The following is a 15,367-nucleotide window of genomic DNA, read 5'->3' on the forward strand; positions in this document are numbered from 1 at the left end:
AACCTTCTTTTGCATACAGATCTCCTGGGCCCCGGGAGCTTAACTGATTTGCCCAGGGTCACACAGCCAAGATGTATCAAAGGCAAGAACCGGGTCTTCGTGGTTCTGAGGTCAACTGCTTACCTGCTATGCCAGGCTCTTTCTCATATACTGGGATCGGTCCTTGGCCCTGTGTCAGTCAGTCAACAAGAATTTCTTAAGCACCCACTATGTGCTAGGCACTCTTTTAAATGCCGGAGATACATAAAACAGTCTCTGATTTCAAGGAAGTCCTTGTCTAATGTGTGAGCCAATGTGGAAACAATTACGTATTCACAAGATAAATATGTATATGCGTACATGTACTATACATTTTATAGGGGCAGCTAGGTGGTACAATGGATAGACTGGGAGTCAGGAAGACTGGTCTTCCTGAATTAAAATCTGATCTCAGATACGTACTGATTGTGTGACCCTGGGTAAGTCACTTAACCCTGTGTGCCTCAGTTTCCTCATCTGTAAAATGAACTGGAGAAGGAAATGGCAAATCTCTCCAATATCTCTGCCAAGAAAACCCAAAAAGGGGACTGAAAAGCAGCAACAAGGGTCGGCAGAAGCAGACAGTGTAGAATTGAACCGGTTCACTAAGGTGTCCAGATAGGAAGGGAGGAGACTGAGGGATTGGAGATCATGGTGAGGACAAAGTACAAGATATGGGATTACAAAGCAGAGGGAGAAGTAGAATGACTTTTTGTTGTCATGTCCAACTCTTTGTGATCCCTTTTGAGGTTTTCTTGGCAGAGATACTGGAGTGATTTGCTATTTTCTTCTCTAGCTCATTTTACAGATGAGGAAACTGAGGCAAACAGGGTTAAGTGACTTGCCCTGGGTCACACAGCTAGTAAAGTGTCTGAGGCCAGATTTGGACTCAAGCCGTCTTGACTCCTGGTCCTTTGCTCTACCCATTGCACCACCTAGCTGTACAGAAGGACAACAGATTATGATCAGATAAGGGAATGTTGGAACTCATGAATATGGAAGTCCTCTTTAACAACTTTTTGCAAAATAATCAGTGACTTGTATAAAGGTATGTAGATGATGTACTCATCAAATCTGCAGATGGCACAAGGCTGGGACACATAGCTGATATACTAGGGTCAGGATCTGAGAAGATCTCAACAGCCTATAGCATTGGACTGAATCTAATGAGCTGAAATTCACGGGGATAATTGTTAAATTTTACCCTTGGCTTCAGAAAAGTCAACTTCATAAGAACACGATAGAGAAAGTATAGTTAAAGAGCAAATGTCCCCAAAAGAGATCTGGGGGTTTTAGTAGACCACAAGCTCATAATGAGTCAGCAGTGGGATGTGGCAGTCGGAGAAGCTAACACAATCTGAAGCTTCATCAAGAAAGGCATCATTTTCAGCAACAAGTCGGTATTAGAGAAAGGCCACACCTGGAGTCCTGTAATCAGTTCTAGGTGCCACAGTTTAGAGAGGACATTTGAAACTAGAGGACTTATCCATCTCTCAAACGCAACCATCTCCAAAACAGTTCATTATCTTTCTCCCCAAACCCACACCTCCTCCAAACATCTTCATTATGATTCAGGAAGAAAACCGAAGCTGATGACTGTGCTCTGCCTCACTCAAATCCAATTCACGCATCAGTCAAGACATTATTCCTGAATACCACTGGCCCTCTTTGAAAAGGAAGGACAAATAACAACTGTTGAGGGCCTCACCATCCTTTTGGTTGCCCGGGTTTGTGATTTTCCCCGCTTTTACTTTATATTTATTTGCATGTATACATGTTAACCCCAAAGATTATAAATTCCAAGATGGCAGGGAGTATTTCATTTTTGTCCTTGTATCCCCAGCACTTAACAGGTGCTCAATAAGTTTATTGATCGATAAACAAGAAACATCCACTGATGGACAAGCAGGATAAAAGGTCTCCAGCTCATGCCGCTTGAGAACAGGTCAAAAGAACTGATGTGTTTCAGCAGAGAAGTCTCAGAGGGCAGTAAGACAACTGTGTTCAAATATCTAAGGGCATGATTTGATCTCCAGAAGTAAAACCAAGAATAAGGGGTTAAGGTTGCAAAAAGGCACACTTAGGCTTGATGTCAGGAAAAAAAAAAGCATCTTAAAAATTAGAGCTTTCCCAAAGAATGGGCTTCATCAGGAGGCCGTGCATCTTCATTGAAGTTCTTCAAGACCAGAATTCTTTGCGGGGTAGGGTTGGCACTGCATAGTGAGGAAGTCCTTTCTAACTCTGAAGTACTGTATGATTTGGTGATAATCCAGGCAACTCCATCCCTGTCTTCTCCCTATGTCCAACTCTTCCTGAGACTGTTTGGGGTTTTCTTGGCAAAGATACTGGAGGTTTGCCACTTCCTTCTCCAGTTTATTTCACAGATGAGGCAACTGAGGCAAATAGGGTTAAGGGACTTGCCCGAGGTCATGTAGCTAGTCCTCAAAGCTAAAACCACCTTTCCATTTTATCCAAATTACTTGCGTTAGTTCCCTTTTTCACATCAGCTGTGAAGAATTAGCCACAGATGGGCTCAGATAAAGACTAGTGCTCCTCCCGCACATGTGGGACTGGGAGGGTCTGGGTTGGAAAAATAACTGTGAGAGTTCAGGAAGTTAAATAACTAGAATCTTCCTTTTATTCCCTGAATGTTTTTCATGTTCTAGACTAGAGAATACCTACCATTCTTGGACCCTCTGTTTTTCTCTTTGGCAATGAAAATCCATTCTATTTTTTTTCCTGGTGAGGATATCATATTGTCAAATCCCACTGCTCAATATAATGGGTAAAATTAGGAAAATTTCCAAACTCCCAGTCAAAACAAAACAGCTTAGCTCAAAGCAACTTTCTTCATTAGATAGCTAAATGAACTTCCAACCCAAGAACTGCTTCTGACATTGGAAGCCCTTAGTTATTATTGAGCCATTTCAGTCCTACCAAACTCTCCATGACCCCATTTTCTTGGCAAAGATACTGGAGGGGTTTGCAATTTGCTTCTCCAGCTCATTTTGCAGATGAGGAAACTGAGGTAAACAGGGCTAAGTGACTTGCCCAAGGTCACACAGCTAGCAAGTGTCTGATGTTTGATTTGAACTCAGATCCTCTTGACTCCAGGGCTGGCACTCCACCTCCTAGGATGGCTAGCTGCCCTAGAGGCCCTGTGATAACAAAAGCAAGGAGATTTTCAGCTACTTTTGAACAGCAGAAGGCTTGGAGGACCAAAGTGCACCGATTGATGCAGTGTACTTTTTTTCTATATGGCAAAAGAAATTAAAATTGAGTCAACTGACCTGCTTGGTCCTTCAAAATCCTAAAAGGATTATAATAGAATATTCAAGGGTTAATGGCTTATTCTGAGCTGTGCACTCAGGTAGGCCTAGGAGATAAAAGATTAAATAAAGCTTAGTCCCTTGCCCTCAAGGATTTGCAATCTGGTAATACATTTAGGAAAATGTTTATCTTCTAGGCCAGGAACCCCCTAACTCAAACACCTATGCATATTGATGGACTGACTTATCTTAATGTGCCAAATTACATTGCAAAAGCTCAGTGGCTAACTCGACAAAAGGAGTAATGGGAAGCAGAGGGAACTTGGAGGATCTGGGTTTGAGTCTAGGCTCTACCCCTTAAATAAGTAATCCCCAAACATTTATTAAGCATCTACAAAGTGGGTGGTACTATTCTAGGATTAGGCAACTCCCTTTTCCCCCTTCCCCCACCCCCAAAGATCTTCCCTCAATGAGTTTACATGTTACAGGGGAAATAACATGTGCTCAAATAAATGCAAAATATATATGTAGTAATTCGGCTAGGATTGTGTGCGTGCCTGTGTGACCTCGGAAAGTCACACCCTTTTAAAACCTTAGTTTCTTCGTCTTTAAAATGGGAATAATCACATCGGAATCAAGGGGAAGATCCACCTTACAAGGCTGATGTGAAGAAAGCACTCTAAAGGTTACAGAATGCTGTTCAAATGAATTGTTGGTATCTGTGCTTTAGAGCTGTTATCAATTAAGAAGTTGATTGATAGAGCTTATAGAGAACCAGCTGGGCGTAATCATTCCTATCTACAGACACAGTTAAGCACCGATACTCTGTGGTAACTCACAGTGCCTCTTCCTACTGGATAAGGACTGGAGAATCAATCTACCATTGGCATCAAAGTGGGAATAGAAGTTTTACTATTATTTCTTTAAAGGAACGACAAAAAGCGGAACTAAATGGAATATCCAAAAAGCTGTTCCGCACGCCCGGTTCAGGGCTAGCAAAAGGCGAACCTTGACCTGACGAAGGCACCCAGGTAAATTGTCTACCTAGCTGGTGCTGGGGGATTTGAGACTCCGGCAGGTGTGGGAAGAGATGCTGGACATTGTTCTCTCTTTTCCAGAAAACCTGAGCTAAGTCCAGCCCATTCACCAATCCGTGGTAAATTGTTCCAATGGGCTGCCATCGAGGTTACCCGCAAAAACAGAGATGGAAACGCAGCTTTTGGAAAACTCCTCGACGTGAGGAGCTCCAATTTTCAATAAAAATTGGCTACTTTCTTTCTCACTCTGTATCCAGAGTCCAGTGTCAGGTCTTCCTTCGAAGGTGTCTCGCCTGGGCCTGGCGCAGAGAGTCTCCCCACTGCGATGATGAGCTCCAGACCTTCTGGAGCTCGCAGGCACCCTCTGCCGCCTCCAGGGCCGGCCAGCAACTTCTTTCACAATCTTCCCCAACTTTGGAAGCTTCCGTCAAGTGTCCTGGCTCTGGCCGACCCGCCTCCTGTCTCTGGGCTTCCTCGGACTCCCAAACTTGGGAATCTGGGGCCCCGGACCCTCTGCACCCCGGCGGAGCCCAGTCCTGGGCCTCCCCTGGGGGTCCCTCCTTTCCCCGCCTTTACCTGACGCCCGCCAGCCCGCCCGCGGCTTGGGGCGCAGCAGCCTCCTCCCACAGCCGGCCCTTCCATTGGCTCGGGCGGCTGCCCGTCTCCCCCGCCAGCCCCTGCTCGGGTCCGGAGGCAGGTTTAGCCAAAGGAGCGGCCGCCGCTCCAGCTCCAGCCCGGGCAGCAGCCCCGGTAGGAGAAAGCAGGCAAGGCAAGCGGGCGCTGGAGAGAACGGTGGAGCCAGGAGTCGCTGCTGGCGCCTGCTTAGCATGTCCCTGCGCACAGGAGTCCCCCCACGACGCCGCCTCCCCAGCCCCGGCACCAGCGGCAGCAACAGCAGCAGCAGCGCCACCTCCGCCGACTCCGGAGCAGCAAACTTGGCGGCGGTGTCTCCCGGCCCCGAGCTGGCCATGTAGCAGCCCGCGGTGCTTCCCCCCGACCGCCGTGCGCGCCTCTCCCCACCTGGCCAGGGGGAAGAGAGTGAGAATCAGCCGGAGGCTAGGCAGCGCGGCATGCACGCCGCGGCCGCGGGCCCCTGACGTGGGCGCCCGGAGCAGTCTCCCGGACTGGGGGTCAGTTCCCTTGGGCCAGTGCCGGGGCTGCACTTCGGAGAGAGCGAGGGAAATGGGCGAGAAACTTTCGGAGCCGCCGGAGCCAGTGCCCCGCCGCGGCTGCAGTAGCAGCAGTAGCAGCCTGATCCCTGCTCTGGCGGCCGTTCCTGTTGCAGCCGCGTCCCCCTGCACCTCCTCGTCTGTGTCCTCTTCTGGCTCCGAAACTCTGTCGGAGGAAGGGGAGCCTAGTGCCCAGACCGCCTCCTCCTGCGGCCAGCAGCAGCAGCCGCCACCGCCGCCTCCTCCTGCCCAGCCAGCCCGGGGCGCAGAAGGGCCGGGAGAAGCCCGACGGCGGCCGCAGCTGGAGCCGCAGGCGGATCGCGGTGCAGCCGGGCAGCCCCAGATCCTGGGAGCCGTGCTGCCCGGGGCTGAGCGCAGCGGCGCGTCACAGGAGGAACAGGATGAAGAGGTGAGGTTCTCTTCCTTCTCCTTAGCTTTCCTCTACCAGCTCTTGGACTCTGCGCCCTGGCAGCGCCTAGCCCAGGTCAAACATTGCCCCTAGCCCGAAGGGGGTGTGTTACGCGGGGTGGGGGTGGGGGAGGATTTGCACCATTTAATGGGGAGGGTCCTCTGCTCGTTGCCCCACTGGAGGATTGGGGGCTCTGGCGGTCTTTGTCGCGCCGAACGCTCTCCAGCATCCCACTGTGTCCAGGGCCAGTGGTGCTGACAATTTTGGGGGGAGGTGGTTGGTGCTCGCTCTGCGTTGGGGGTCACTGACTTTTCTCTAACTATGCGTCTATCTGGTTGGCTCTTCCGTGTGTGTTTACAAGATGAGCTTATGTGCAGCTTGCCATTTAAAGACGCTGTTTAACATCTTTATGTGTAGACATACACATATACATATAATCTACGTGCATATATACCCCTCCCCCCAAATTGAATGCTGCTCGGGATCCTTGCTTTCCCGCAGAAGCTCCAGGTTGCCTGGAGAGTATGTGGTGTGTTGTGGTAATGGGTGTGTGAGGAGGTGGTGAGGGGGGAAATGGGGGAGGGCAGGCTTAAGGAGGCCAGGGGATGATGGAACGTTTCTTGGAGCCTAGGGAGCACAGCTGGCCTCCCTGGGAACTGCCTTGACCCAGTCACTCTCGCCTAAGTCGTGGGAGTTTCTTGCTCCGGAAACTTCTCCCCACCTCCTCCCCTTTTTCTTTCCCTCTGCCCTGGTGGGCGGAATTGCCGGGCAGGTGGTTTGGTATGCCAACACTGGTGTTCTGGACGGAGAGCTGGGTGCAGCTCCTCGGGTATAGTGTGGAGAGGTGAGTTCCCAGGCATCCATACCATGTGCTTTGTTCGTGACGAGGGTATCTTCGCAAAAGACTTGCCATTTCTGGAAGATGTTCTTTTTGATCTCTTTGCCTTAAAATGCAGCCCTTGGCTTTCGGGAAAAGATATTCCTACAAAATTTATGATTCCAGATCTTCATAGCAGATTGATTTGATGGTCCTGTGGTTCTCCAGCTTCCCTGCCCTCCCGGGCCTCCCATGTTGTCTTCTTTGATTTGGTGCCTTTGGAATGCAGCTGTTAAGCTTGAGACTTAGGGTAGCTTTAAAGTTGTTTATATAGGACATCTCTTATGGTGAAGTTGGCTTGATTAGATTAGTCCAGTAGATTCTGAGCTTCTCATGGGCCAGGACAATCTTTTGACTTTTTTTTATTCCTGGCCTTAGCACAGTGCCTGGCACGTAGTAGGTGCTTAATAAATGCTTAACTTACCACTTAAAGTAGTAGATATAACTGTGACCATAGAATGCCTCCCCAAGAAATTAATTTTTCAGGCCAAAATAATTTTCTTTCCATCTTTGGTCTTTTTGATCAAGTGGATAGCTGTGCTTGACAAAAATAAAAATCAAAGATTTCCTGAGCTCTATAGCCAGGGAAACTCAACACCCTAGTTTTCCCACCCCAAGAAAGAAATTTGTCTTTGGCCATGAATACTTTTCCAAGGAAAAGAGATTCTTACTATCAGACAACAAGTATTAAGTTCTTACTTTGTGCCATGCACTGAGCTAGGAACTGGGGATGCAAAGAGAGAAACCAGCCTCTACCTTCAAGAAACTTAAATTCTAGGGTGAGCAAGAACATAAACCAGAACATACAAGATTACTGTAGTAGATGAAAGATAACCTGTTATTATCTGACCTTGAGTTGTATCTCCTGAGACTGGCCAGGTGGTCTCACGATGAACCAGATTTCTAGTTGTCCCAGTGTGTTCCCAAGTCCTGAAATTGAACTGGTATCTCTAGCTTTCCATAAAGCTACTCTCTGTGCCTCAGTTTTCCTCCTCTATAAAATGAGGTGTTTGTACTAGGTGATGTTTAAGGTCTCTTCTTTGTGTTTTAATGTACTATATTCTGTATTTCAGAGCAGATGGACCCTGACTTGGGATGGGATCAGCACTCTGTAGGCTGGATAGAGCTGTTTTGTTCTGGGTGAAAAGAGTTCTGGGAAATGTTAGCTCCGGAGTTTGCATTGACTAGCACTGGGGTATAAGAGAATGCACTTTGGCTGGAGGCTGCATACAGGTTGATGTCTGATTACTTTACCCCTAAGTCCTATTTAATTGTTAGAATTCTATAACTTTAGGGCAGGATCATATAGTCTGTGGAATTCTTAACTGTTTTTGTGTCATGGGCTCCTTTGGCAGTATGGTGAAGTTTATGGACCCCTTCTCAGAATAGATTATGAAGGAAATGAAAGATTAATGTAATTTAGATACAGTCTTTTTTCCCATCCAAATTCATGGACCATGTTCCATGACAATGTGTCCTCAGACCCCAGGTTAAAAATCCTGGATTTACAGATGAGGAAATTGAGGCCCAATAAGATTGACTTACCCATAGTTACATGAACAACATACAACCCAAGTCTTTTGACTCTCAATTTCGTTATCTTTCCCCACTGTATCATGTGTTCGACTTATTAAGAATGATATACTTTACAAAAGTTCCGCATTTTCAGCAATGTAGGTCCTCCTTCGGCTGATGAAGATCTGGGTCTTAGTAAATGATTTATTGAATTACTGTGGCCAAATTTTTTTTTTTTTTGCTGGTGGTCTGTTTAATCTCCTGGTGATGAGCCATGCCACTCCACAGGTAGCTTATCCAATGCCTAATGCTTGGATAACAGTTATCTTTGGGGATCTACTTAAAAATTTCTTACTTTGGTAGGATCAGACAGACCCTAGGTTTTGCTGGAATAAATAGCCCTCAAGAATCAAGGTCACCTGCAGCACAACAGAATAGTTCTGGAGTGGAAGATTACTAATATTTATTTTAGAGGGCAACATTTGAGTGGCCTTGTATTAACCATATAGGAGGCTAGTTGTGGTCAGTGTCATGGTCTGGTGGTTAGATCACAGGACTGGGAGTCAGGAACCTCTCACTTTTGATTTCAGTTCTGTTGCTGATTTATTGCCTAGCCTTGGGCAAATTACTTCGTGTTGGTGTTGTAATCCTTCCAAAGTAGGAAATGATAACTTACTTCCCATGGATATGTTGTGTAGGTTGATTGATGAAAAAAAAAAGAGATGGAAAGATTAACATTTGTAGTGTTTGTGAAAGCCAAATTCATAAATGCTAATTACATAATAGTTGCAATATTGTATCAGGGACCCCAAAAACTACTTAGGCAAAGATAAATCTTTTGTTTGGAGAAATTGGACACTAAACTAAAAAATGTGAGTAGTTTTTTTTTAGTAGCAAGTATGCATTATTTTTAAGGGAAAGAACAAATTTTAATTTTAGTCTTTATTCTCCAGCTCTTAAAATGGCATTTCTTAATACTTGATAAAATTTTGAGATGAGAGGAAACTTCTTGGTATGGACAGTTGGTTGTTTGCCACTATTTAGTGGTCAAATTAGAATAAATCTGGAGGTGTTGTCATCTGCTCAGGCACAGGTAGGAGTATAGTAATTAGAAATCAGTGTAATTTGAAAACAGGAACAACTTTTTTTTCTAATTTAAATTTTGCAATTGTTAAGATTTTTTTTCCTAGATTTCCTAATAAAAATACTAAAGTCTAGCTTTGAAGGCCAACTTTTGAAAATTGTCATAACTCAGCAAATCTAATCATTGCTAGAAAATTTAACATTACTATGTTGTACTCAAAAGGCTTTTCAACAAATTTTATTTAAGAAAGTCGGCAGTCATTCAATAATTCAATATTTTATCTTGTTATTGTCAATGGAATTTAAAGAAACTCCAATCATTCTTAGCTTTAAAAATAACACTTTAGTTTTACATGGCACAGCTTCAAGTTTTCCTGTACTTCAGATTAAACACATAAACCACAGCTGGCGTACTTTAAATTTTTTATTTAAATAAACTGTGTCTGACCCTTACTACTTGTCCCTTAATCTTATGGATTTGAGATTTGTGAGAAGGGGGCATTCCTCCTGGCAGTAATGGTGATCATATTGGGAAGGTCCTACAGTAACTAACTATTTTGGCTCAGAAAAACATTTTTGACATCTGCTTTTGGCTGGAGAAAAACGATTATACCACCTTTGAAAATAACTTTAAATTTTGTGGCTTGGATGAATATCAAGCTTCAGACTTTGGTAAATTATGATGCCTAAACTCTGTAGGTCTCAAACCAAGAAGTTAAACAGCCCACACTTGGAGAAGGATGAAAAAATGCCTTAAGTAGTTTTGCCAACTAGAATGGAAACAGAGGTGTAGTACTAAGGAGGCATCTAGCCCTATTGATACTCTTGTGCATTAACCAGCGATTGGCCAGATGGCAGAAAAGGGCTTTGATGACAGTTAAAAGGATATCACCTCAAGATAAAATGGATTATTTATACCTAATTCTGTTTTCTGTTTCCTGACTGATGGCAAGAACAGTTTGGATATGGCTTTAAATCTTTGCCTTCCTATTCCTCACTCGAGTAATAGTGTTTTGATGGTCTGATCTGTTTAAAACTTCTTTGGAGCTATCTAAGGTTTGGAACTGATTGTATCTAAAAAGGAATGGGTGGGGGGACTGCTGAAATTTGGGTCTATTTGGATGCCTTTAAAAATTGTAATTAAACTTATTGGGTAAAAACTTTGGGAATCTTCTGAGCTCTGCTTAGACTAAAACGGATGTTTCTTGATGAAATTCCCAAACGCCAATTGTAATGCCTTTACTAACTCCTTTACCTTCATATAAAAATTCATATTTTTGAATGAGAATTGCTTAACAAGTATTTTGCTAAAATGTATTTTGGGGCTGTTTGCTGAGATATGTTACCTTTTTATAGATGTGCCCAGTGTCACAGCTTGAAAATGATAATTAGGTAAGGTTTGGAGCAGATAGGCATCTTCAGAATCACAGATCTAGTTTCCTTATTTAACCAAGACGCTCAGGAGAGAAAATGAATGAAGACCTAGCACTTATTCCTTTCTCCTATGGATGTGGGATGGGAGTGGATGAATCACTGTTGTCATCTAAGGAGATGAAGTGGGGAGGACTGGAGTTCTCTGGGAAGGGTTTAGCCCAAACAACATTTGCTCAGGAAATATAAAGAATTGCTCACTAAATTCGATTTTTTTGAGATTTTCCTCCTTCTTTTACCGTTTTAAATGGAAGACTTTATATATTTTAGTAAGTAAAGATGATCTTGGATCCTGAAGAATGGTTGTACTTTATAAGACAGTATTTTTTTTTCTGGTCAACCATAATATCACCTTTCGCAAGGAATGGGGGGCGGTGTTTAGTTTTAATTTTGGTTATCTTTAGAAGTAGAGTGAAGCACTAGTCTTTGGGTTTAAATATCTGTAAGTGTGGGCATGAATGCCACTTTTCATTGTGACTTTTCTTAAGACTGGTATTTTCTTTAATGGGGAATATTAATGGTGGACAGGTTGGAAGAGGGGGGAGTGGTGTTGAGGTGTGGGTTGACAGATTGCCAAAGCTAAGCTGCCATGAAATGCTTGTTTCTGCTGTAAGTTCCAGGGCAATCACTTAGCTTGACATCATTCTGAGGGGGAATTGTTCTGAGATTAGTTCTGTCAGTTTGTGGAACCCTTAACATCTGTGTACTGCCTCAAATTAGGAGAAGAGAGGTGGATTAAGATGGAAGGTTTGGCTAAAGAGGGGAACTTTAAAGACCAGAGGCTTCTGGGTTTCCTTCCTCCCACCCTTCCAATGTCGGCCAGTCATTAAGTACTTATTAAGTGCCTTCTGGGCAGCTGGGTGGCACAGTGGATAGAGCAGCCCTGCCTGGAGTCAGGAAGACCTGAGTTCAAATCTGGCCTCAAACACTTTCTAGCTGTGTGATCCTGGGCAAGACACCTGACCCTGTCTGCCTCAGTTTCCTAATCTGTAAAATGAGCTGGAGAAGGAAATAGCAAACCACTCTAGTATCTCTGCTGCGAATACCCCCAAATTGAGTCATGAAGAGTTGGACATGGACATGAATGAAAGTACTGAATGACAACAATTATATTGAAATATAGCTATTGGACATGGTGACCATATAATCTGTGTTACTGAAGAGGCTAAAGCTGGTGGATTGATTGAGCTCTTGAATTCTGAGCTAAAGTTGGTAGATTGAGCTGTTGAATTCTGAGCTGGTACCAATATCATGAGCCCCTGAGTGGGGAGTGTGGGGGACCCTGACTTGCCGTGTCTAAACAAGGGTGACCTGTCCTGGGTTAGAAACAGAGTAAATCTAAGCTTCCGTACCGATCAGCAGTGGGATTTCTGGTGAGTGGACACTGTACTTCCAACCTGGGACGGATAGGTAGACCTAGTCTGAAAGAAAGGAAGTTATCAAAATATAAAATAATAATTGCACAGACCCCAGACATTCTGTCTTGTAAGTAGCTTGTAGAGAAGGCTATGGAAGAACAGGCAGTTGTTTGTTGAATGATCATTGCATATAAGGCAGATGTCTCCTACAAGAAAAGGGTTTCCTATATTGGGATATCTTGGTGTGAAGGAGAGAGCTGATATGTGTAATGAATGATGCCCCTCAGAGGAGAAAATGATATGTTATCTTTCATTCCAAGAGTGCTTCTGTAATTTATTATTACTTAGTTTTTATATACTGTAGTGATCTTCCACTGAAGAACTTATGTCCTTTTAATGCCCATAAATCTGTTTGGAGCCAAGCAGTCAATATTACCCTGATTTTATATATGGAGAAACAGACTTGGGAAGAGTAAGTCAGCGGCAAAAGTAGCAATAGACCGAAGTTCCCTGGTCTCTTATCCAAGAGATTTTTGCAACATTTACTGTTTTGCTGTGTAAACATCTAGTAGTCCCAGGCAGGCTGCTTATTCGTGAGCAGTCAGGCATAAAACCTGGTGTATCACTTTTAATTTCATGGGGGCAGGGTTTCTTATGATATACAGACAGACAAGTTTTATGGTGTACGGTTCATTAAGCCTTCTATTAATACACACACACACACACACACACACACACACACACACTCACTCTCTAGTTTACGGGACTCTTGCTTGTTCTTAGTGATCATTTATTAAATAATATCCTAAAACACCCTGCGTACACCTTAAATTGCTAGTTGCATCTATCCTTTCCGTTACAGGACCACCAATTATGGGTGTGGCCCTTTCCTTCAAGTTTAACCCCACAATTCTGTATAGACATCATTTATTTCTTGGGCTGAGAAGGAAGTGACAAGAACTCATTCAAAACGAATGTCTATTTCTGCACAAACATGTAGAGCTTGAAAACATTCTGGCCTTTTATTTAATGACCCTCCAGCACTTAACAGCACCTTTTAACCATCCTGCCTCTGAGTCACTACCTTTGTGACTTTGGGTTAGTCACTTAACCTCCCTGGGCCTCAGTTTCCTCACCTGTAAAATGAGAGTTTTGGACTTGGCGTGTTCTGAGGATCTTTCTAACTCCTAATCCATGATCCTTTGATTTACCATGAAAAGTTGTTTTGTTTTGTATTAATTTCTTGTGACTTAAACCCAGCATTTTCTTTAATGATTTTCCTTGAACACAGCAATAATAACTAACATTTATATTGTGCTTCAGAGATTGTAAAGCACTTTACATACACACTCTCATTGAATCCTCATAATGACGCACTGAGTTAGCTGTTTTCTTTCTTTCTTTTTTAATCTCCATTTAATCTACATGAGATAGTACTCCTAAAACAGGGGTGGCCTCAAGGCCACATGTGGATCCTCAAGTGCAGTCCTTTGAATCCAAACTTCACAGAACTCTTGTTTGGAAGTTTGGATTTGCTCAAAGGGCCTCACTTGAATGCCTAGAGGGCTGCACATGGCCTCCAAGCCACATGTTCCCCACCCCTGTCCTAAAGCATAATATAGCACAATGCCTGGCACTAGTAGGCTCTATATAAATGTTTATTCCTTTTCCCTTCTGCATTTTACAGTGGGGAAAGAGGCTAAAAGCTAACCTGAGTTATTCAGCCTCACAAAGTCCAGTGTCTGAGGCATGATTTGAACACTTGTGTTTGTGTGTCTCCGTCTGTCTCTTTCTCTCTCAGAAAATAGAGTGCTGGTCTAGGGACCTGAGTTCAAATTTTATCTCAGACATGAACTAGCTATGTGACCTTGGGCAAGTCACTTAACCCGTTTGCCTCAGTTTCCTCAACTGTAAGCTGGGGATAATAAAGGACCTAACTGGAAGGGGTTTTGTGAGGATCAAATGAGATATTTGTAAAGCGCTTATGGCACATAGTAATGCTTATTCCCTTCCTCTTCCCATCCCTCTTCTAAACCCAGCATTCAGTCCCACTACAGACTATGCTAGTGTAAGTTCATAGCTAGCTAGTCTGTATCTTAGAATTTTGTACACAGATTCTTCCTTGTTCAGTATCCTGGCTTATCACTTCACTTCTCCAAATTATTCAATAAAATCTAGATTCTGATATTTATCTTGTGTAATGTTGATGACTGAATGGTCTAAACTTTGAAATCATTAGGAAACTGATGAGAGGGTGAGTCAAAATGCTGGTATGTACAACTGAGATTCTTCCAGCATCTATCTTTAAGTTCTAATATAGATAATGACCATTTGGCTTTAATGGTTATGTTTGGGGAACACTAATCCTTGATCCTTATTCTTATGCCTGAAATTTTGCTGTATGTGTAATGGAGGACAAGTTCATGAGGAGGCCAAACTTGCTTTTTTGGATGTGATGTGAAATATAATGTGTTGGTATGAATCATATAGGTTCAGTTCTACTCTAGAAATTGCTATATTTTTAAAAAGCATAGATTTGAAATTTGATGGTTCAGACCCTACATAACTTGAGAATGCTGGTGATCATAAGTGTGAAATAAAGGGATTCTGCATTTTCCACCCTTGCCTTTGATCCTTAGGTTTAAAATTCTGGTGTTTTTCAAAGTTGATTTAAAAGTAGACCATATGACAAGCATTTTGAGACCTAGCTGTCTTTTCAGGCACAGATGGCACAGATGTCTAACCTTCAGTTCCATGGTATATATCCTATAAATATGGGGGGGGGGAGACAATGGGCAGCGTAATATTTATGTCGTTGTGATTGTCTACATCAGGGGTGGGGAACCTGTGTCCTTGAGGCCCCATGTATCCTTCTAGGACTTTGGGTGCAGCCTTTTGACTGAGTCCAAGTTTTACGGAACAAATCCTTTTATTAAGGGGATTTGTTCTGTGAAGTTTGGATTCAATCAAAGGATCACACTTGAGGACCTAGAGGGCCATATGTGGCCTTGAGGCCACAGGTTCTCCATCCCTGCTCTACTTTTAAATATCAACGTATTTCCATAATATAAATAGTTCTATGTAAATTTATCTCTAGCTCCCAATCTATGATCTTTTGATTTACCATGAAAAGCTTTTTGTTTTTTGTGGGTTTTTTGGTTTTGTATTAACTTCTTGTGACTTAAACTGAGTATTTTCTTT

At 43.5% G+C, this 15,367-nt stretch overlaps 1 protein-coding gene across 1 annotated transcript in view; it reads left to right on the forward strand.

Moving 5' to 3' along the window:
* Window positions 1-4,453: 4,453 nt before the first annotated feature.
* Window positions 4,454-15,367, forward strand: part of MAST4 (microtubule associated serine/threonine kinase family member 4) — a 772,318-nt gene continuing 761,404 nt past the window's right edge. The window contains 1 exon segment of the mRNA XM_036747001.1: window positions 4,454-5,902. Coding sequence (XP_036602896.1) covers window positions 4,457-5,902 — 1,446 coding nt within the window. The 5' untranslated portion in view covers window positions 4,454-4,456.

Source organism: Trichosurus vulpecula, chromosome 1 (assembly GCF_011100635.1).
Source record: "Trichosurus vulpecula isolate mTriVul1 chromosome 1, mTriVul1.pri, whole genome shotgun sequence".
NCBI lineage: Eukaryota > Metazoa > Chordata > Mammalia > Diprotodontia > Phalangeridae > Trichosurus > Trichosurus vulpecula.